Genomic DNA, 24,181 nt, shown 5'->3' with positions numbered 1-24,181 from the left:
TTGGGATCAGGACCGCCTGAAGCCAAGACCTGCAGGTTCCTGCAGAGGTGTAGAATCCAGGTGTTGTAAAGTTCCAGCATCACTAAAGCAGCTGAATGGAATCAGCTCCACTGCAGGTAGAAAACACCTGTTCTGAATGCACAGGTGGATCCAATGGCAGGGCTTTTGCTTTATGGCGCCTCTGGTTTCCTGTAGCGCCTCATGGCTGCAGCCGAGGCCAGTTTGTTCCTTATGCAGACCAGTCAGACTCCAGAGGTGCCGTACTGGTCTTTCTGAGGAACAACCTCCCCTCTAACAGTCTTTTTTTTTTTACCTACATAACTATGGACCGCATACATCCATATGTCCCGTTGCCATGGTTGTTCGGACAGTCTGTCCACTAGTGGGCAGCGCTGAGTTCAGAGTTCACCTGTTTGCAGGAGAAACGCCGCTAGGCTCCTTAAATATGGCGTTTATTTGGTCCAAAAGCGGCGTGCTTTAAACCAATCCCGCACGTAAAAACACCAGCTGCTGGTTACCAGTGACTAAACGGCTGGTTACAAGTGACTAAACTGGTACCAGTGCATGACAACACGCATGGCGAGGAGGTGTGTGTGCGCCGATCTGTCCTCCGTGGACCAACGTGTCCAGATGGCGGCAGAGACCAGCACGCCTTCAGTCTGCTGCTGCAGCTCAGCTGAACAAAGCTGCTCGCTCGAGGGGCGGAGACTCAGGCTGATGTGTCTTCTCTGATTGGTCCATTTCCAGTCCTCAGCAGAACTAATGTTAGTTTTTTCGTTTATCCTGAATGGATCATAAGGCCAGAAACAAACTGGGGACAAACTGGATATTTATTGATAAAAACATGAACTGGCAAATTGTTGAAAGAATGTTTTTAACTGTAGAAAAAGTATTTGAATGCATAACTGTGGAAATCACTGTAAATAAAATGAAAAACATGGTTAGCTGTGTTTACAGGGCTCCAGGATCAGACGTGAATTTATTTAATGACTGGATGGAAAGATTATTCAGTACAAAGACCAAAAAGGATATATTCATATGTGGAGACTATAATATCGATATTCTCACAGCAATATCACAATTCCACTAAAGAAATCATTGGCATCATGTTTAGTATGAACACGTAGCCTCTAATTACAGGACCTACTAGAATAACGGCTCATAGTGCTGCTCTGCTCAACAATATATTCACCAACACTTCTGACAACAACACAATCAGTGATATATTATTAAATGACAACACTGATCATTTCCCGGTTTTCATGGTGTATGATGTAAACTACAGAACAACTAATAACAATGGTAGTTTAAGATTCAGTAGGATACAAACAGAAGAAGCATCGGCTGCTCTAATAGGTGTCAAAGCCTGGTCTTTTCATGTGCCCACTGTCCTCTAACTGTTTTTAAGTAACTGTTTAAAAACTTTGTTAAAAGAATTTTTTAAAAGTGCTTTTTCTGACCTTTTATTTATAACAAAACTTTTCTCGCGAGAACTCGCGCAAGATTTCTATCAAACTAGATATGGATTAAAATACTGTTAATGAAGGGCTCGCTGATTGGTCGCTGGAAGTCCGGAGTCGGCAGGGGGGCGAGGCCAGTAGTCTCCATGCTAAAAACATTAGCGGCTAGTGATAGCAGCTAACCCGACAGCAGCAGCTTTCTGAATTCAGCATTGATGTCTGAACCGGACTCTGATCCTGAGAGAGAAGATACCGAGATGGTGGAAGGAGCACGTTTACAACAAACTGTCTCTGAATGGTAAAGTCCTCACTTTTAATGTCTGCTCGCCTTGCCTGTTCAGATAGCATGTTGACAATGAGGCATGTCGTTCATGTTAATACGTCTCAGTTTTATTCCATGTTGCACCGTTTTTTAAACAATAAATGAACTTTTTAAAAACTCCAAGGTTACAGATGTAAAAAATGAAACGGATGTTGACTGAACCGGTCGGTACGTTCAGTATCCAGCTGCCGGCCGGTCTGCACCCAGATAAGCACACACATACATTTTAACCACACGGAATTTCACGAAGCTGCGCTTTTTATTGAGGTTTTATTTACCATCAAGTGTTTTTCTAAATTAATTAGCTTATTTATATTTCCTGTTTTAGCCAGGAGTGTGAAAAATGTTGTTATGTCAACATGACAGATCTCTGGTTGATGCAACCACTGATGTGGGCTGCTGTGTTACTGCACAGATAAATAACATGAAGTCAGATATCTTGTATCATTGATCAGGCTTCCTGCTGACTAATGTAGACTCGTGTTTTATATATTCCAGCATCACTTACCATCTATTATGTTGGTCTAATTGTTTCTGTTAAGCTGCACATGCCAACAGAAATAGACAGCAAGATATTATTACTGTGCTTAGAAAATAAAATTTCTCTTTTCATTTCCTTAGGTGCTGAGAAGGATAAAGCAGGTCCAAACTCCTCCGTGTCTGACCCAACATCCTGGCATGGAACCAGTTCAATTCAACTCAATTCAACTTTATTTATATAGCGTCAAATCACGGCAATGCCATCTCAAGACGCTTTACAGACAGAGGGGAAAACATAATGAAGGCCAATTCATAACAGCCTATATAAGGAAACCAACAGATTGAGTTGAGTCCAACTCAATCTCCCATCCTGAGCAAGCACACTGGCGACAGTGGGAAGGAAAAAACTCCCTTTTAACAGGAAGGAAACCTCCGGCAGAACCCGGCTCAGGACAGGCAGCCATCTGCCTCTGCTGTGTGGGGGGAAGAGGACAGAAAGACAACAGACAACAGGAACTGCTACTCCCGGCCAGGGAGACCTGCTGAGACAGGAGACATACAGTCTGCTTCAATGCTTTTTCATTACAAAATGCAGGAAACATTTATAAGCAGGATTATGTACATTTACGTGTTGGAGGGAATTAGAGGCAAGTTTCTCTTCAGTGCCCAAAAATTCAGAAATAAAGCTAATCAAATGGCAAATAACTGTAAAAGGTGATTATATGTGTTCTTGCCATTTCATATTACATATAACAAGTAGTAACTTTGCTGCAGTCACTTAGGACAATAGCAATTGAATTAAAGTAAATACACAACTTTACCATTTACACATTTATGCATCTGACTTCTGAATGTAAAATGTAAAGCTGAAGTTAAAAACATACAGCTCTTTAAAACACAATATCTTTATTAGTGTACAGAAATAAAACCAATACTCATTTTCAATGTAATAAAATAAAAATAATCATTTTCACTCTTAGTTATTGATTCTGTTAACACAGTAGCTGAGTTTTCTGGGTTTTATGTGGACTCTCGTGGTTCTGGAGCCGGATGAGCAAGCCTCAACAGCACCGTCTTCATCATCATCTTCCTCCAGACTGGCTGAGATCTCATCTTCACTGCTGTCGTCTGGGTTCCTTTTCTGCACAGAACCAGATACTGACATCAGAACAAGCAATAAAAGTGCCTCTTAGCTTCCATTAAGAATGTATATGTGTTTGATTTATTATCATTTTCTGTATGTAAAATTAATCAAACGACAAACCTGTATTTCTGAAGAGAGGGTGGAAAGTCCTTGATGACAGCTGTGTTCCAGTTGTTGTCTGCATTGTAGGGTCAGTCTGCTCCAACATCAACTTTTAGACATCAGACCGCTGGTGCTGCGCATGGCGTGAGATGTGCTGGACTAAAATATGCAAATACAAGTTATAAAAATATCAGATATCACATAAATAGATTGTAGGTGTAAATAGCTGCAGTTTAAGAGTAATCAAATATTATAATACAAATAGATCAAATCAAACTTTATAAAGCCCTTTCATGCCAAAGGCAACACAAAGTGCTTTGCATATTTTTATTTTTAAAAAGCTGATTAAATAAAACAAGTTTTCACACACTGAAATATTAACATAGAATATTAAAAACACACTCATTTTATTTCACACAGTTACACACAGACACAATTTTCCCTAACCTCTGTGTCTTCACTGCATGTAGATAAAATAAAACATATCTTTCTGATCCATCATACCAGGAGTCAGACCTCCACATCCACAGAGGCTGCAGCTGCAGATATTAATCCTGCACAGCTCCCGTTTTACAAACATGACGTGAAGATGTCAGAAATAAAAAGTTTGCATCCTGGTTAGGTGAATAAACTCGATGATGGATATAAAATATCCTCCCTGCCGATATCCAATAGGTGCCAACATCAGACTACATGATGGTTAAATAATCATTATGACTATTACAGCTACCATGTCATGGTGGGGAGAGCAAAGCTATATCCATCATAAATGCTGTACTTACTGTGTGGTAGCAGGTGTGAAAAATAATAAATAGAGAAGTCATTTACAAACATGTACGTGGCAGAGCATAGGATAGATATAAGACAATATAATCTGGGGCTCATTTATACTCTGCAGGAGGTTAAACCTTCCGGCTCGTCCCGTTAGCATAGCCATTAGCATTAGCATTATCTCAACAAAGCAGAACTTTATAGCAGTAGTGACACTTACCAACTGCATTGATGCTGAGCCGCTTACAGCTGGAATTCCACCCCTTTCCAACCAGGTTGATGCCATCTTCTCCTGGTATTTTCCCAAATGTTAGCAACATGTTTGGCACAAACAGGCCGCAGCCGGCAGAGATGCAGGTGTATTATCAACAAAAAAAAATGTAATCCATCTGTCCCTGGTAGTTTGGTCTGCTGATGAAGGGAGAGAAAAAAACCTGCCGATGTTGGTTTTGCTAACAGACAGCAGTGGACATGATCGCTGCTCGCACGTCTTCACACAGCTTGTTGCTAATAGCAACTGAGGCAGGTCCAGCAGGTGTATTTAGGCTGGAAAAGGGACTGGTTAATGCAAATAGCAAATGCAAATAGAAAATTTAAAAAAAATGCGTGAGACTTCGGTGTTGCCGATAGTTTTGCTGCGAACAAAGCGTCCAGATGTAAAAACCCGGTCATCTTCAACAGAAAGACTTCCGGGGATGTTACCACTTCCGCCCAACACTAATACGCACGTTTTAACTCGAAAAAGGGCAATTTCCAGGTGATGACTGGACACTGAACGTACCGACCGGTTCAGTCAACATCCGTTTCATTTTTTACAACTGGAACTTCGGATTGTGTTAAAAGGTACATTTATTGTTTAAAAAACGGTCCAACACGGAATAAAATGGAGACGTATTAACATGAACGACATGCCTCGTTGTCAACATGCTATCTGAACAGGCAAGGCGAGCAGACATTAAAAGTGACGACTTCACCATTCAGAGACAGTTTGTTGTAAACGTGCTCCTTCCACCATCTCGGTATCTTCTCTCTCAGGATCAGAGTCCGGTTCAGACATCAATGCTGAATTCAGAAAGCTGCTGCTGTCGGGTTAGCTGCTATCACTAGCCGCTAATGTTTTTAGCATGGAGGCTACTGGCCTCGCCCCCCTTCCGACTCTGGACTTCCAGCGACCAATCAGCAAGCACCTCATTAACATTATTTTAATCCATATCCAGGTTGATAGAAATCTCGCGTGAATTCTCGCGAGAAAATGTTAAAGTGACTGAAAAAGCACTTTAAAAACTTATTAAACAAATTTTTTTTAAAAAGAGTTATTTAAAAACCGTTAAGAGGACAGTGGGGACATGAAAAGACCAGGTTATGACACCTTTAACATAGTGCTTGGTGTAGGTTTGCGTCTGCCAAGTGCTTTTCCAGTCATCATCTAACACCCTTTGAACTAAGCACAACACAGTAAAATTATTCAATTAGTATCAGAAAAAGCTCACAAAATGTCGTGACAATGTAGAAACACATGAATGTTAGATAGACAGATGGATGGATGGATGGATGGTTAAAAAAAAAAGAAAATTCATAAAAAAATTCATAAAATTCAGATCCATCTTAATCCTGTAGACAGACCTCCACTTTAAACCAGGAGCCCTGCTGGTTTTATCTTGTTCCTGGTAGGAAAAGTCTACACAGACAGACTGTGGCACCCTTTTGAAGTTGGACCCTGGTGCCTGTTGTCCATCACCCCAGTAGGTCCCTTTGTATCCACAGCACAGAGACCAGATTCCAGAGCAGAACCTGTAAGCTCTGAACTCTAAAACTGTATAAAATACTGGATGTATCCTCAGCACAGCTGGATAAATGGACTCTTCTTCCTTTCTAAATTAATCCAAGACTTTAACCGTTTTTCAGATGTGAAATCCACAGAAGTTAATTTCTGTGGTTCCTTGGATGGAGCAATGGCACCATCTAGCAGACACCCTCAAACAGGTTGAGATATGCATTTCAGGTTGATTAAATGAAATGAAATGAAATAAAAAATACTTTATTAATCTCCAAAGGGAAATTAAATATTGTAGTATATAATAATAATTAACTAGAGGAGGTCTTGTTCCGGAGGCTGATGGCTGCTGGCAGGAATGATCTTCCTTGAGTTGCCATTTTGATAAATAGAAAAGTGACATTCATAGAAATCAACAGAACCACAGATCCAGAGGGAAGATATATTATAGTGACATTAACTATCCAAAATATGAAGTTATGTTTAGCTAACATATATGGGCCAAATGTGGATGATTCCTCCTTCTTTCATTCCTTTTTTAAAACTGTCTCAGAACACTCAGACAACACACTTATATCATAGGAGGAGATTTTAATGTGGTAATGGGTCCCGTAGACAGGATGAATAATTCAGAAAACAATAGAACCTGGCAGTCTACAGACACTGTTAAACAATATATGGAGGAACTTGGTCTTTGCGATATATGGCGGTCTTTTCATCCTAATATCAAGGAATACACTTGTTTTTCCTCAGTTCACCACTCATATTCTAGGCTAGATTATTTCCTGGTTAGCAGCTTGTTGGTGTGTATGATTTCAGAAACCCAGATCCACCCCGTTACAGTCAGCGATCATGCACCAGTTTCCTTCACTGTAAGAAGTACGAGAATCACACCACCTGCTAAAAGCTGGAGATTCAATACAGCACTGCTTAAAGACCCCGACTTTATCCGCTATTTCACAAAAGAATGGGCTGTTTACCTAGAAAATAATGATAAACCAGGAGTTTCAGCATGTGTTCTGTGGGAAGCAGGTAAGGCGGTAATGAGAGGAAAAATGATCTCTTTTGCATCATATAAAAAAATATCAGAACTAGAATTAAGAATGAAATCATTAGAGGATGCCTACAGTGCTTTACCAAATGAACAAACGTTGAATCAAATAAGGAAGGCGAAACTTGAATTAAACAAAATAATCAATGAAAGAACGGAGTTTCTGGTGCAAAGGTTACGCTTGGAGAGGTTTGAACACAGCAACAAATCTGGAAAATTTTTAGCCAGTCAACTAAAAACAAAGAAAGAAAGAGCAACTATTTCATCTGTTAAAGATCCAGCAGGTAATATCTTACATGACCCTGACACAATAAATAACATTTTTTTCCAGGCGCCTGCCTGGAGGCTTCCACTGCTCTGGGCTCGGGGGACGGAGGCTCTCTCTGCTTTGCCTGCCCGGGCTCTGTGCGCGGTGGGCTTGCCGGGCCCTGGGGGCCTTGGCTTCCTCCCCTACACCTCGGGTCGTGGTCGTGCTCCCCTACAAGCACTCAGCTGATCTTTGATTGCATGATCACAGGTTGAACACTCACACGTGCACGCCCACATGCACTCATCTTCCCATCTGCTTCCTACTAAATGTTGCTGCACTCTCCACAACAGACTTCTAGAAGATATGCAACATCTCGGTGCAGACGTTAAACCATCTCAGCTTCCTTAAGAAGTACAGTCTGCTCTGACCTTTCTTGTAGATGTAGTCAGTGTTGCATTTCCAGTCCAGTTTGTTGTCCAGCTGAACTCCAAGATACTTATATTCCTCCACCACCTCCACCTCCTCTCCCAGGATGGAAACACTGCTTTGTTTACACCGTGATTAACATTATATGCTGTTGTTATTAACGACTCTGACTCAAAGTAAGAACTTGTGTGGAAATGATTTCTTGACCCACCAGGTCCGTGGAAAGTGAAAATCATTGATGAAATGTATTTGAAATGTCTTGTACCTGTTAACAAACCTTTTCCCCTTTTGACAGCATTTTTTAAGGTTCATGGTTATAAGGATCATTCATACTTCTTCTCATCCATAAATGGATTTTATAGACATGTTTTGAGGTTGGAAAAATGTTAAGTTTAATTCCTTAAGAGCTCAGTATTTTGACCAAACTTTCAGACTCCATGTCCTGACCCCTGCGCTCTGATTGGATAATCTAAAGTCTGCCCCAGAGCGGCGGCAAATTTAACTGCAGGTCTTTTTCCTCTCTTGTTTTCCTCTAGTTTTTTACTCTCTTTCCTCTTTGTTTTCTTTTTCTTCATTTGTTTTACTTTTTCTCTTTTGTCTTTTGTTTGATGTTTGCTTGAGTCGTGTTTTTGTCCGTCTGGCGCCGTGTTAGTTTTTTATTACAGTAAGCTCACTCGACTGCTTAACACCAGAAAACTCATCCACTTCTGGCTGCTTCTGACACACCATCTGTCATGATGTGGTTTCATTCAGTGCCTTAGTTTCTGGTTTCCTGTTTTATATTGTAGTTTTTCCTGTTTAGTTCTCTTGATTCTTGTTTAGCTTCATTGATTTCCTGTTCATTGGTTTCATCTGGGTTCATTTAGTTAATTTGTTTCACCTGTTTCTTGTTTGGTTTTCCAGTGTATTTATACCCCTCTGTTTCAGTTGTGTGTGTTGGTTCATTTTGTTAGTTTTGTTAGTTCTGCCCTCGTCTCGTTTTGGGAATAAATCTATCTTCGACCTGCATCCTGTTTTCCCCTCATCTCTGCGTTTGGCTCCACATCTCCACTGCCACCACAACACCATCGAAGCTGCTCTCCCGGCCCACAAATACTGTGACCAGTAACGTACGGACGACCCGAACGTTACTGCTCCAGCTGATCCCAGGACTTTGCCGGCACCCACGACCCGTGGATTCTTATCGGAGTTGGTCCAGCTTCAGACGTGGAACCAGGCGGTTCCAGGCAAGCTCCTGACTTCTGCGGAGGTCCCCTTTGGACAAGTATCAGGACGACCACTGAATCCTTGCCCACTGGACCCAAGGTTCGGGTTCTCCACCAAGGCGCTGAAGTAATGCCGACCCATTCTTCCACTGTCTCCGATCCAGCTGGTGTCTTAGTAAGCAGAAGCTGCCCTTTTTAAATCCCCCGGTATCCGCCTGATACGGTATACGCGACGGGGAGGCGGAACGCGACGGGGAGGCGGAACGCGACGGTGAGGCGGTACGCGACGGGGAGGCGGAACGCGACGGGGAGGCGGTACGCGACGGGGAGGCGGAACGCGACGGGGAGGCGGTACGCGACGGGGAGGCGGAACGCGACGGGGAGGCGGTACGCGACGGGGAGGCGGAACGCGACGGTGAGGCGGTACGCGACGGGGAGGCGGAACGCGACGGGGAGGCGGTACGCGACGGGGAGGCGGAACGCGACGGGGAGGCGGTACGCGACGGGGAGGCGGAACGCGACGGTGAGGCGGTACGCGACGGGGAGGCGGAACGCGACGGGGAGGCGGAACGCGACGGGGAGGCGGAACGCGACGGTGAGGCGGTACGCGACGGGGAGGCGGTACGCGACGGGGAGGCGGTACGCGACGGGGAGGCGGTACGCGACGGGGAGGCGGAACGCGACGGTGAGGCGGTACGCGACGGGGAGGCGGAACGCGACGGTGAGGCGGTACGCGACGGGGAGGCGGTACGCGACGGGGAGGCGGAACGCGACGGGGAGGCGGTACGCGACGGGGAGGCGGTACGCGACGGGGAGGCGGTACGCGACGGGGAGGCGGAACGCGACGGGGAGGCGGTACGCGACGGGGAGGCGGAACGCGACGGTGAGGCGGTACGCGACGGGGAGGCGGTACGCGACGGGGAGGCGGAACGCGACGGGGAGGCGGTACGCGACGGGGAGGCGGAACGCGACGGTGAGGCGGTACGCGACGGGGAGGCGGAACGCGACGGTGAGGCGGTACGCGACGGGGAGGCGGAACGCGACGGTGAGGCGGTACGCGACGGGGAGGCGGAACGCGACGGTGAGGCGGTACGCGACGGGGAGGCGGTACGCGACGGGGAGGCGGAACGCGACGGGGAGGCGGTACGCGACGGGGAGGCGGTACGCGACGGGGAGGCGGAACACGGCCGGCTCTAAACACACATCTCTTTGTTTCAACAACAATTTATTTTAACATTTTCCTGACAGCAGTGCTGAGCATGAATTTCATGAAGAGAAAACATGAGTATGTACAGTACTGAGTAACTGCTTCAGTCAATCGAACATATAATAAGATTCAAATCTATCTTTCTCATGTTTTCATCCCAGATTTCACAAATAACATCCAAGTCCTGTTCCTTTTCAAGCTTTAAAATGTGAAAAACACAATATTCCAACAGCAGAGAGATGTTAGCAGTTATTAATCCACAAACTAAAATTATTTATATATGCAAATACATTAAATGCTTTTGCAGTTTACAAGAAATTCAGACATATTGAAACCAAAACATTTTGCAGAATGAAAAAGTGTGAAATACACAGCTTTATTTTCAATAAATTAAGTCATAAAGAGAAAATATCCTAGATCAAATAGAATATAGTGCAGCCTGCAGTTGGAACGGGACGTTACCCTTCTGCAAAAGGCACGATAAAAGAGCCGCTAAAACAAGCGTTGCAGCGCAGACAGGAGATTCTACTCTTTCCTCTCAGTGTAAAACTCTGTGATGTTTAATAGGAAACAACTCTGCAGCCTTGCTTGAACATCAGTGCAGCGTTGCTACAGCAGATATTTCCCTGGGAATGTTTATCTGCATAGAGCACTGATGCTGATTTAACTCAGTACCTGCAACTAAAGACCAGAACATTCTGCTGCATCTATGAGACGGCCATGCTTTCACAGCCGTGCACGTTGCTGGTCGGAGGTCTGGGACTGTGTTGAAACCACAGCCAGGACTGTGATTAAACAGAGCCAGGTTTTACTAACTGATGTCTGATGTCTTTAAACACACCCATCATTTGCAAAGCTCAGTAAAACAAATTCCAGCTCCTACAAAGTAACTTCAGTCCGGCCTGTGAAGAGTTCATCCAGGTCACCTCCAGTCTGGAATCCAACAAAATACAACCAATAAAGGTGCAAAAGGCTGAAGCAGACATGGGGTATTTCTGATCATAGACAATGGAGACAAGCTGAGCTGAGCTCAAGGAGGCCAAACTCTGGCCCTCGAGTTCTGCTTTCCTGGGGGGTTTAGTTGTTTTATGGCTCCATCACACCTGATTCAAATCAAATAGATCCAACAGCTTCTTGTCCACTTCTTCACAATGTCTGACTACTATCCTGGCGGGAACATAAAGGTGAAATGAAAAGGATGCTGCTGCGTCGTATCATTGCTGCTGTGCAGATGCTGGATGGCATGAGCCATGAATGTGATGAAGAGAAGTTCTGATCAAGCTCAAAAATACAAATCAGAGCAACTCTTCTCTACCTACACGGTTGATAGATTTATGATATGCAGGGGTAGATCTAGAAAAGATCTGATAAGGCGTCCAGACAGGTGATTAATTCTTTAAGGCCTAGAATACAGCAAATATTTAGCTGGTTATTATAACTTAAGTGCTAATCAGATGGTACATTTGTAAAATCTGCAAATTAATTAAACGCTTAAACACAAAAAACTAAAAATGTAAGTCACCTGGACAGGACTGAAAAAACACTATCTAACCTATTCTATGCTATTGGGTGGTGAAAATGTCTACCAAACCTAACTGGCATCTGTCCCTCAGCTCCTAACCCCTCTACGCTCTCAAACGCTTGGAGGCTTGTAAACGCTACGAAGTGAGCGCCTGCTCGGCTGGCAAGCGGTTTCTGAAATGGGTTTTTTCAAAATGTTGCAAATGTAGCTTCAAACCATTTTCCAGGATCTTCTTCCCTGCTTTCAGGATGCATTCACATCAGGATGGTTCGCTAGACTCGGTCCGGTCGGGGACTCGGTCCGGTCGGGGACTCGGTCCGGTCGGGGACACGGTCCGGTCGGGGGCACGGTCCGGTCGGGGGCACGGTCCGGTCGGGGGCACGGTCCGGTCGGGGACTCGGTCCGGTCGGGGACTCGGTCCGGTCGGGGGCACGGTCCGGTCGGGGGCACGGTCCGGTCGGGGGCACGGTCCGGTCGGGGGCACGGTCCGGTCGGGGACTCGGTCCGGCCGGGGACTCGGTCCGGCCGGGGACACGGTCCGGCCGGGGACTCGGTCCGGCCGGGGACTCGGTCCGGTCGGGGACACGGTCCGGTCGGGGACTCGGTCCGGTCGGGGACACGGTCCGGTCGGGGACTCGGTCCGGTCGGGGACTCGGTCCGGCCGTGGACACGGTCCGGCCGGGGACTCGGTCCGGTCGGGGACTCGGTCCGGTCGGGGACACGGTCCGGTCGGGGACTCGGTCCGGTCGGGGACACGGTCCGGTCGGGGACTCGGTCCGGTCGGGGACTCGGTCCGGCCGTGGACACGGTCCGGCCGGGGACTCGGTCCGGCCGGGGACACGGTCCGGTCGGGGACACGGTCCGGTCGGGGACTCGGTCCGGTCGGGGACTCGGTCCGGTCGGGGACACGGTCCGGTCGGGGACTCGGTCCGGTCGGGGACCCGGTCCAGCTGTAGGGGGGTGTATCCATGCGGACCGTGATCACGCTACACTTTGGTCAAACCAGCCAAACCATTAGAATAATATCTCCCCATTCCCACCAGAGGTGGCGCTGCACTAGTATTTAGCAGAAGAGAGGACCAGACCGGCGTGAAGAAGAAAACTGTTTCCTCCACCTGCCAGTTAAACATGGAGACCAAACTATGGCTGTTTTGGGTTTTTATTGTGTCTTATGCAAGTATCCTGCAGAAATCCACTGCAACAATGGACGCAGTATGAACACCAGACGAGGCAGAGGACCCTTAACGCCATCGCTATGGATTTACCCACAATGCAACGCTACACCACATGCAGGAAGGGACTTGGTTTGTAGTCCGCTTCCTGGATTCGATCTGCTTGGAACGGACTGAGACCTGCATTTGTAGGGGGACTGAGTCGCTTCTTTGGTCTGAATCAGATTTCATTTGGCGCGTTCACATTTCCCCAAATGCAACTTTCCCAGCAAGCGGACTCGGATTCAGATCAGAACGGCGGATGTGAACGTGTCCTTAAAGAGGGAAGTGCATCCAGCTACAACTGAATATGCTGATGTGAAACAGGAAGTGTTGAGCAGGTTTATATTCTAATGAGATAAAAAGTTCTACTATAATGTAATGTTTGCTCAGTCCCTTCTAACATTGTTGTAAGTGAGCAGAGAGACAGAGTGCTGCATGTAGGAACTGGACTCGTTATGAATGAAACATCTCAGGGCTGCTGCTGATACTGGCTCTCTGTGGCAGTGTAGAAGTCCTCCAGGACGCTCTGCAGGTAATCAAAGGTGGGACGGTCCTCAGGTTTGTTCTTCCAGCACTCCAGCATGATTTCGTAGAGTTCGGTGGGACAGCTGTCCAGACGCTGCATGCGGTAGCCCTTCTCCAGGGAGCGGATCACCTCTGGGTTGGTCATTCCTGAAAGAGCAGAAACATGGACATTAATATGGAGCTACATTAAACCCCGCGAAGAAGGTCTGGTTTTAGCTGCTGAACATCCAACATGTTTTAGGGGTCTCTGCTCCACCTGAGCTCCTGATTGCTCCTCGTCGTCACCTCCTTCCTGCTCTACTGAAACCCTCTCTTGTTCCTGTTTCCCTGCCAGATGGTCAGCAGAGCTTCTCATGTTGGAAACCAGAGTTCTGTCCTGTCTCCAGACTCCTGTCATCGACCCAGTCTTGTTCCCTGGGTTTATCTGGACTTGCCTGGCCCCTGTCGGATCCTTCTCGTCCGGTGTTTTGCCGGGGCTTTGACCCCTGCTCTGAAAGACCCTGAAGTCTTGCCTTGTCCGACTGGATCACTAGTCTGACCTCTGCCCCATGCCTGTCAACAACTCCGTCTCCTGGATTCCACCAGCTTTTCAGGAGCCAACCGCCTCCCTGCTGGACCAGACCCTGTCTTCCTCCTGAACTTACACCGTTTAAAGACACCTTGCTTGGTGAAGACATTGCTTTGTGTGTGTGGCTGAATTTCCCTGAATGATACCTGATTATATTCACACTGTTTGGGTACTCAGTTCAGTTGGGGGGGTGCAACATTAATCCGACTGAGATTGCATTCATGCTGTACTTCTCAAATTAATTGGCCCTTTTAAAGACGTTTCAGTCTCCACCAGAGGCAGGAAAACCTGGATCTGGTTTAAGCTGATCAGGTTCTAGTGGTCAATCCATACGCTGCATCAGTAGCTCCATTTAAGTGTTCTGACCACTTTATTTTTCGACCTACGACAGCAGGAGATCCAGAAGAGGGGTTGTTGTTTTGGTTTTATGCAACAGTTGATTCTGCAATGATGGAAAGAAAGAAAATGGTACCGACTGTTCCGACACACACCGAGCCACTCCTTGGAACAGGGCTGTAGAGTAGGTTAACATCTGGGGTTTCATTTAAAGAATTGACTGATCTGATGTTTGCACGCTGTCTTCTTGGAGTCATGTGACTGTCTGACTTTCTGGGACTGATCATATTTAACAGCACTGTTTTCACGTGCTACAGATGGCTAGTGTGCTTACCAGGGTACGGGGTGCGTCCATAACTGATAATCTCAGTCAGCAGGATGCCGAAGGACCAGACGTCAGATTTGATGGTGAAAGAGCCGTAGTTGATGGCTTCAGGGGCAGTCCACTTTATAGGGAATTTGGCTCCTGGTTATGAAGTGAAATACAAGACTCAGTCATTCATATTAATGTGAGAAAAACAGCAATGATGTTTTTATCCAACAGGAAAATCTGTTATAGGAGAAAACTGGCAAACACAGATGAGTTGAGATACCTGAGCATTAATGAAGTAACTTTAGGTGTTTTACTGACAACAGTTAATCCCAACTACTGAACCGGGATGTGGGACAGCTAACACATCACCAGCAGAGTTAAAGGACCCATTTTTATTAATGTTGACTACTTATTTTGTGTCAAATAAACAAATAAACATGTTTTACTACAAATTCAGTCCTGATTAGTATCCATCAATGGGGGCTGAGTCAGTGGCCGTTTCTACATAAACGGGTCAAAAGAATCTTTTCATTGTTTTATCTGCCTCTCTACATCCCCGCCTCCACCTCAGGTAAAGCCTCCGTCACTCTCCTCTCCACCCACTCTGGTATTTGGAGACTCAGCAGTGATGAACTAACAGTTTTTCCTCATAACCCTGTTCTGTCTGATCATTTTTTTAAATAACTTTTGAGTTTACTTTACTTGACTGCAAAATGGTTGAGAAGAAAATTCATTCTAGTCGATGTTTGTCAGATCGTGTTAACAAATTTAAGAAGTCTATTTCAGCAGTACTTCCTACAATACCATGTGTTCATATAACAGAAAAAATCCATTGATGAATGTGCTGATAGAGTCAAAGCATTAATGTATATAAGCTCTTCTCAAGAAGAGAACCAATCAGAAGACACTGCTTGGTTTAATTCACAGCTTCCACATTAAAACAGACATCAAGATGTTTGGAAAGAAAAAGGCTTCATCTTCATGAGTCTCACATAGTTAATAGTCAATATATTAGTCAATATATCTGTCCTGGAACTGATCAATTCATCTCTATTAATAGGATATGCCCCTCAATACTTTACAACAGCTGTAACCAAACCTTTACTTTATAAACCAACTCTGGATCCAGTTTCAACCCAACTATGTTCCCATCAGAAACAATGTGAAGAGTTCCACTCAGGATTTAGAGCTCATCACAACACAGAGACAGACCATCTGGAAGTCACTAATGATCTTCTCATGGCCTCAGATAAAGGACTTCTGTCTGGACTCATTATTTTAGATCTCAGTGCTGCATTCGACACTATTGATCACAATATTCTGCTACAGAGGCTGGAACATGTTATTGGGATTAAAGGGACCGCATTAGACTGGTTCCAGTCATATTTATCTGATAGATTTCAGTTTGTAAATGTAAATGACGAGTCTTCCTCACACACCAGGGTAAGTCATGGAGTTCCTCAGGGTTCTGTAGTTGGACCAATACTTTTCACATTATACATGCTTCCCTTAGGAAATATCATCAGGCAGCATGGTATAAATGTTCATTGCTATGCGGATGACACTCAGATCTACCTCTCCATGAAGCCAGATGAAACCAATCAGTTTCTTAGATTACAAAGATGTCTTACAGACATCAAGACCTGGATGACTCTGAATTTTCTCCTGTTAACTCACATAGAATGAGGTTTCTGTGTTTGGACCTGAAAAACTCAGTACAACATTGTCCAGCTGTGTAATTAATCTGGATGGCATTAATCTGGCCTCCAGTACCACTGTGAGGAAGCTTGGAGTTCTTCTGGATCAGGATTTGTCCTTCAGCTCACATTTAACGTTTCTAGACGCTTCTTCCAGCTGCATAATATTGCAAACATGAGGGACATCCTGTCTCAGAGAGATGCAGTAAAACTAAGCCATGTCTTTGTAACTTCCAGACAGGATTACTGCAGTTCCTTATTAATGTTCTGTCCCAGAAATGTCCTGAATCGTCTCCATATGATCCAAATAATGCAGCCGGGGTTCTGATGAGAACCAGTGACGACATCAGAGTTCTCCAGTTTTAGTGTCTCTCCATCGGCTCCCCGTTAAATCCAGGAAGGAGTTTATACTTCTTCTCCTCACATATAAACTCTCCATGACCAAGCTCCATCATATAACAATGATCTCAAAGTTCCATATGTTCCAAACGGAGAACTTTGCTCTCAGACTGCAGGCCTACCTCTGGTTCAAGAGTCTCTAAGAGTAGGATGGGAGGAAGACTACGATGGGAGGAAGACTAGGATGGGGAGGAAGACTAGGATGAGGAGGAAGAGTAGGATGAGGAGGAAGAGTAGGATGAGGAGGAAGAGTAGGATGAGGAGGAAGAGTAGGATGGGGAGGAAGAGTAGGATGAGGAGGAAGAGTAGGATGGGGAGGAAGACTAGGATGGGGAGGAAGAGTAGGATGAGGAGGAAGAGTAGGATGAGGAGGAAGAGTAGGATGAGGAGGAAGAGTAGGATGAGGAGGAAGAGTAGGATGGGGAGGAAGAGTAGGATGAGGAGGAAGAGTAGGATGGGGAGGAAGACTAGGATGGGAGGAAGAGTAGGATGGGGAGGAAGAGTAGGATGAGGAGGAAGAGTAGGATGAGGAGGAAGAGTAGGATGGGGAGGAAGAGTAGGATGAGGAGGAAGAGTAGGATGAGGAGGAAGAGTAGGATGGGAGGAAGAGTAGGATGGGGAGGAAGAGTAGGATGGGAGGAAGAGTAGGATGGGGAGGAAGAGTAGGATGGGAGGAAGAGTAGGATGGGGAGGAAGAGTAGGATGGGAGGAAGAGTAGGATGAGGAGGAAGAGTAGGATGGGAGGAAGAGTAGGATGGGGAGGAAGAGTAGGATGGGAGGAAGAGTAGGATGAGGAGGAAGAGTAGGATGGGAGGAAGAGTAGGATGGGAGGAAGAGTAGGATGGGGAGGAAGAGTAGGATGGGGAGGAAGAGTAGGATGGGGAAGAAGAGTAGGATGAGGAGGAAGAGTAGGATGGGAGGAAGAGTAGGATGAGGAGGAAGAGTAGGATGGGAGGAAGAGTAGGATGGGGAGGAAGAGTAGGATGGGGAGGAAGAGTAGGATGGGGAGGAAGAGTAGGATGAGGAGGAAGAGTAGGATGAGGAGGAAGAGTAGGATGGGGAGGAAGAGTAGGATGAGGAGGAAGAGTAGGATGGGGAGGAAGAGTAGGATGGGGAGGAAGAGTAGGATGGGGAGGAAGAGTAGGATGAGGAGGAAGAGTAGGATGGGAGGAAGAGTAGGATGGGGAGGAAGAGTAGGATGAGGAGGAAGAGTAGGATGGGAGGAAGAGTAGGATGGGAGGAAGAGTAGGATGGGGAGGAAGAGTAGGATGGGGAGGAAGAGTAGGATGGGGAAGAAGAGTAGGATGAGGAGGAAGAGTAGGATGGGGAGGAAGAGTAGGATGGGGAGGAAGAGTAGGATGGGGAGGAAGAGTAGGATGGGGAGGAAGAGTAGGATGAGGAGGAAGAGTAGGATGGGGAAGAAGAGTAGGATGAGGAGGAAGAGTAGGATGAGGAGGAAGAGTAGGATGAGGAGGAAGAGTAGGATGGGGAAGAAGAGTAGGATGGGGAGGAAGAGTAGGATGGGGAGGAAGAGTAGGATGAGGAGGAAGAGTAGGATGGGGAGGAAGAGTAGGATGGGAGGAAGAGTAGGATGAGGAGGAAGAGTAGGATGGGAGGAAGAGTAGGATGGGGAGGAAGAGTAGGATGAGGAGGAAGAGTAGGATGAGGAGGAAGAGTAGGATGGGGAGGAAGAGTAGGATGGGAGGAAGAGTAGGATGAGGAGGAAGAGTAGGATGAGGAGGAAGAGTAGGATAAGGAGGAAGAGTAGGATGGGAGGAAGAGTAGGATGGGGAGGAAGAGTAGGATGGGGAGGAAGAGTAGGATGAGGAGGAAGAGTAGGATGGGGAGGAAGAGTAGGATGAGGAGGAAGAGTAGGATGAGGAGGAAGAGTAGGATGAGGAGGAAGAGTAGGATGGGGAGGAAGAGTAGGATGGGAGGAAGAGTAGGATGGGGAGGAAGAGTAGGATGAGGAGGAAGAGTAGGATGAGGAGGAAGAGTAGGATGAGGAGGAAGAGTAGGATGGGGAGGAAGAGTAGGATGGGAGGAAGAGTAGGATGGGGAGGAAGAGTAGGATGAGGAGGAAGAGTAGGATGGGAGGAAGAGTAGGATGAGGAGGAAGAGTAGGATGGGGAGGAAGAGTAGGATGGGAGGAAGAGTAGGATGAGGAGGAAGAGTAGGATGGGAGGAAGAGTAGGATGAGGAGGAAGAGTAGGATGGGGAGGAAGAGTAGGATGGGAGGAAGAGTAGGATGAGGAGGAAGAGTAGGATGAGGAGGAAGAGTAGGATGGGAGGAAGAGTAGGATGAGGAGGAAGAGTAGGATGGGGAGGAAGAGTAGGATGGGAGGAAGAGTAGGATGAGGAGGAAGAGTAGGATGAGGAGGAAGAGTAGGATGGGAGGAAGAGTAGGATGGGGAGGAAGAGTAGGATGGGGAGGAAGAGTAGGATGAGGAGGAAGAGTAGGATGGGGAGGAAGAGTAGGATGAGGAGGAAGAGTAGGATGGGGAGGAAGAGTAGGATGAGGAGGAAGAGTAGGATGGGGAGGAAGAGTAGGATGGGGAGGAAGAGTAGGATGAGGAGGAAGAGTAGGATGAGGAGGAAGAGTAGGATGGGGAGGAAGAGTAGGATGGGGAGGAAGAGTAGGATGAGGAGGAAGAGTAGGATGAGGAGGAAGAGTAGGATGGGAGGAAGAGTAGGATGGGGAGGAAGAGAAGGATGAGGAGGAAGAGTAGGATGAGGAGGAAGAGTAGGATGGGGAGGAAGAGTAGGATGAGGAGGAAGAGTAGGATGAGGAGGAAGAGTAGGATGGGGAGGAAGAGTAGGATGGGGAGGAAGAGTAGGATGGGGAGGAAGAGTAGGATGGGGAGAAAGAGTAGGATGGGAGGAAGAGTAGGATGGGGAGGAAGAGTAGGATGGGGAGAAAGAGTAGGATGGGAGGAAGAGTAGGAGGAGGAAGAGTAGGATGAGGAGGAAGAGTAGGATGGGGAGGAAGAGTAGGATGGGGAGGAAGAGTAGGATGAGGAGGAAGAGTAGGATGAGGAGGAAGAGTAGGATGGGGAGGAAGAGTAGGATGGGGAGGAAGAGTAGGATGAGGAGGAAGAGTAGGATGGGAGGAAGAGTAGGATGAGGAGGAAGAGTAGGATGGGGAGGAAGAGTAGGATGGGGAGGAAGAGTAGGATGAGGAGGAAGAGTAGGATGAGGAGGAAGAGTAGGATGGGAGGAAGAGTAGGATGGGGAGGAAGAGTAGGATGGGGAGGAAGAGTAGGATGAGGAGGAAGAGTAGGATGAGGAGGAAGAGTAGGATGGGGAGGAAGAGTAGGATGAGGAGGAAGAGTAGGATGGGGAGGAAGAGTAGGATGGGGAGGAAGAGTAGGATGAGGAGGAAGAGTAGGATGGGGAGGAAGAGTAGGATGGGGAGGAAGAGTAGGATGAGGAGGAAGAGTAGGATGGGGAGGAAGAGTAGGATGGGGAGGAAGAGTAGGATGGGAGGAAGAGTAGGATGGGGAGGAAGAGTAGGATGGGGAAGAAGAGTAGGATGAGGAGGAAGAGTAGGATGGGAGGAAGAGTAGGATGGGGAGGAAGAGTAGGATGAGGAGGAAGAGTAGGATGGGGAGGAAGAGTAGGATGAGGAGGAAGAGTAGGATGAGGAGGAAGAGTAGGATGGGAGGAAGAGTAGGATGGGGAGGAAGAGTAGGATGAGGAGGAAGAGTAGGATGGGAGGAAGAGTAGGATGGGGAGGAAGAGTAGGATGGGGAGGAAGAGTAGGATGAGGAGGAAGAGTAGGATGGGGAAGAAGAGTAGGATGAGGAGGAAGAGTAGGATGGGGAGGAAGAGTAGGATGGGGAGGAAGAGTAGGATGGGGAGGAAGAGTAGGATGAGGAGGAAGAGTAGGATGGGGAGGAAGAGTAGGATGGGGAGGAAGAGTAGGATGAGGAGGAAGAGTAGGATGGGGAGGAAGAGTAGGATGGGGAGGAAGAGTAGGATGAGGAGGAGAGTAGGATGAGGAGGAAGAGTAGGATGAGGAGGAAGAGTAGGATGGGGAGGAAGAGTAGGATGGGGAGGAAGAGTAGGATGGGGAGGAAGAGTAGGATGAGGAGGAAGAGTAGGATGGGGAGGAAGAGTAGGATGAGGAGGAAGAGTAGGATGAGGAGGAAGAGTAGGATGGGGAGGAAGAGTAGGATGGGGAGGAAGAGTAGGATGAGGAGGAAGAGTAGGATGGGAGGAAGAGTAGGATGGGGAGGAAGAGTAGGATGAGGAGGAAGAGTAGGATGGGGAAGAAGAGTAGGATGAGGAGGAAGAGTCGGATGGGGAGGAAGAGTAGGATGAGGAGGAAGAGTAGGATGGGAGGAAGAGTAGGATGGGGAGGAAGAGTAGGATGAGGAGGAAGAGTAGGATGAGGAGGAAGAGTAGGATGAGGAGGAAGAGTAGGATGGGGAGGAAGAGTAGGATGGGGAGGAAGAGTAGGATGAGGAGGAAGAGTAGGATGGGGAGGAAGAGTAGGATGAGGAGGAAGAGTAGGATGGGGAGGAAGAGTAGGATGAGGAGGAAGAGTAGGATGGGGAGGAAGAGTAGGATGAGGAGGAAGAGTAGGATGGGGAGGAAGAGTAGGATGAGGAGGAAGAGTAGGATGAGGAGGAAGAGTAGGATGGGGAGGAAGAGTAGGATGGGGAGGAAGAGTAGGATGGGGAGGAAGAGTAGGATGGGAGGAAGAGTAGGATGGGGAGGAAGAGTAGGATGAGGAGGAAGAGTAGGATGGGGAGGAAGAGTAGGATGGGAGGAAGAGTAGGATGAGGAGGAAGAGTAGGATGAGGAGGAAGAGTAGGATGGGGAGGAAGAGTAGGATGGGAGGAAGAGTAGGATGAGGAGGAAGAGTAGGATGGGAGGAAGAGTAGGATGGGAGGAAGAGTAGGATGGGGAGGAAGAGTAGGATGAGGAGGAAGAGTAGGATGAGGAGGAAGAGTAGGATGAGGAGGAAGAGTAGGATGAGGAGGAAGAGTAGGATGGGAGGAAGAGTAGGATGAGGAGGAAGAGTAGGATGGGAGGAAGAGTAGGATGGGAGGAAGAGTAGGATGAGGAGGAAGAGTAGGATGAGGAGGAAGAGTAGGATGGGAGGAAGAGTAGGATGAGGAGGAAGAGTAGGATGAGGAGGAAGAGTAGGATGAGGAGGAAGAGTAGGATGGGGAGGAAGAGTAGGATGGGAGGAAGAGTAGGATGAGGAGGAAGAGTAGGATGGGGAGGAAGAGTAGGATGGGGAGGAAGAGTAGGATGAGGAGGAAGAGTAGGATGAGGAGGAAGAGTAGGATGGGAGGAAGAGTAGGATGAGGAGGAAGAGTAGGATGGGGAGGAAGAGTAGGATGAGGAGGAAGAGTAGGATGAGGAGGAAGAGTAGGATGAGGAGGAAGAGTAGGATGGGAGGAAGAGTAGGATGGGGAGGAAGAGTAGGATGAGGAGGAAGAGTAGGATGGGGAGGAAGAGTAGGATGAGGAGGAAGAGTAGGATGGGGAGGAAGAGTAGGATGAGGAGGAAGAGTAGGATGAGGAGGAAGAGTAGGATGGGGAGGAAGAGTAGGATGGGGAGGAAGAGTAGGATGGGGAGGAAGAGTAGGATGAGGAGGAAGAGTAGGATGGGGAGGAAGAGTAGGATGGGGAGGAAGAGTAGGATGGGGAGGAAGAGTAGGATGAGGAGGAAGAGTAGGATGGGAGGAAGAGTAGGATGAGGAGGAAGAGTAGGATGGGAGGAAGAGTAGGATGGGGAGGAAGAGTAGGATGGGGAAGAAGAGTAGGATGGGGAGGAAGAGTAGGATGGGGAGGAAGAGTAGGATGAGGAGGAAGAGTAGGATGAGGAGGAAGAGTAGGATGAGGAGGAAGAGTAGGATGGGAGGAAGAGTAGGATGGGGAGGAAGAGTAGGATGGGAGGAAGAGTAGGATGGGAGGAAGAGTAGGATGGGAGGAAGAGTAGGATGAGGAGGAAGAGTAGGATGAGGAGGAAGAGTAGGATGGGGAGGAAGAGTAGGATGGGGAGGAAGAGTAGGATGGGAGGAAGAGTAGGTAAGTCTCTAACAGGTTCCATTCCTTATGTAGTGACATCCCCATGGCTGGTCAGGATGCCTCCTGGACCTCCCTGGTGAGGTGTTCCTGGCTTGTCCCTCTGGGAGGAGACCCCGGGGAAGACCCAGGACATGCTGGAGGGATTATATCTCTCGGCTGGCCTGGGAACGCCTCGGGATCCCCCCGCAGAGTTGGTAAATGTGGCTGGGGAAGCACCTTGCTCCTTTCTCCTTCAGGACAATGGCCGAATCCACTAACGTGGAGAAGGTCACTGGCTGGAGCCACTACCGGGAGAATGGCTATTTCCTTTTGTCCCAAAAAGAAACGTGTCACATCCACCCATATGAACACACATTCTCTGAAAAGTGGAGCAAGTAGGTGAGAGAAGAAACAGAATTTCTTGGGCTCATACGAGATATGTAGATACGTGCATGTGACAGTTAAGTTCAACAGGCTGAACTTATTTTATATTTGTAACTTGTGTTTTAGGGCCTTCTAGATGGAAACGAGCTTTGAGCTTCAATCTGGTACGAAGCAGATTTTCTTTGTGACCAAGCCCAATACACTGTTCAATAAACTAAACTAAAAACAGCGAATATTGGCATCCTTGTTCAGACATGAGTCAACATCCTAAAACTCCTGAGAGGTTTTTCTGTCACAAATTATCTGACACGCTCTCAAATCTCACATTGAGGGAACGAGGAATGTTTTGCATTTTCACCGTGCCTCCTTTTATCTTTCAGCATTTTACCACTGAAGCTGTTCCAGCGAGTGGAGAGTCCTACCTTCTCTGGCTGTGTACTCATTGTCTTCAATGATACGAGCGAGGCCAAAGTCAGCGATTTTGCAGACTAAAGCCTTATTGACCAGGATGTTGGCGGCTCGCAGGTCTCTGTGGATGTAATTCTTTTGCTCGATGTAAGCCATGCCCTCGGCAATCTAGACAAAAAAAACAAAGATCAATGAACATTTCTGCTCTGATGGTAATCTCTTTCTTTTAGCTCCTGCTAGTTATCAAACTGTTTGATCAGCTATGGTACGATGGTATCAAAAATGTAAGCTATGGTAGCTTAACCCCCTCCTCATCAGTTCAGATGGAGGGCTGTTGGGTCATCATAGAGGAGCTAACGATGAAAAGTCTTCTCCAGAACGTGCAGTTCTCTGACTTTTAAGTTAGTTTCAACATATTGCACTGGGGTGTTGTCTGGCTACAGCTGGGTGGCGGCCTGGGGGTCCTGGCTCTCCACTGGTGTTAGCCGGGCCCTTTGCTTCATTGGTCTTTGGGCCCTAAGAGGTCAATGCCCGACGGGAAGGCCTTTGCCAGTCTGGGCCCATCGGGGCCTGTTCCCCTGACTGCAGGGGGCTCTGGGG

The 24,181-nt window shown here is 47.3% G+C and overlaps 1 protein-coding gene across 1 annotated transcript in view; it reads right to left on the bottom strand.

Annotated features, from left to right (window-relative positions):
- Positions 1-12,163: 12,163 nt before the first annotated feature.
- Positions 12,164-24,181, bottom strand: part of hck (HCK proto-oncogene, Src family tyrosine kinase) — a 51,486-nt gene continuing 39,468 nt past the window's right edge. The window contains exons 11-13 of the mRNA XM_079239357.1: positions 23,596-23,749; positions 14,692-14,823; positions 12,164-13,600 (exon numbers count right to left, since the gene is read on the bottom strand). Of these exons, the coding sequence (XP_079095483.1) occupies positions 13,398-13,600; positions 14,692-14,823; positions 23,596-23,749 (489 nt within the window). The 3' untranslated portion in view covers positions 12,164-13,397. The remainder of the gene's footprint in view (positions 13,601-14,691; positions 14,824-23,595; positions 23,750-24,181) is intronic.

This window comes from Telmatherina bonti, assembly GCF_933228915.1.
Source record: "Telmatherina bonti genome assembly, chromosome: 4".
Classification (NCBI taxonomy): domain Eukaryota; kingdom Metazoa; phylum Chordata; class Actinopteri; order Atheriniformes; family Telmatherinidae; genus Telmatherina; species Telmatherina bonti.
Note: the sequence above shows the minus strand (reverse complement) of the source record. Positions and strands in the feature narration are given on the sequence as shown.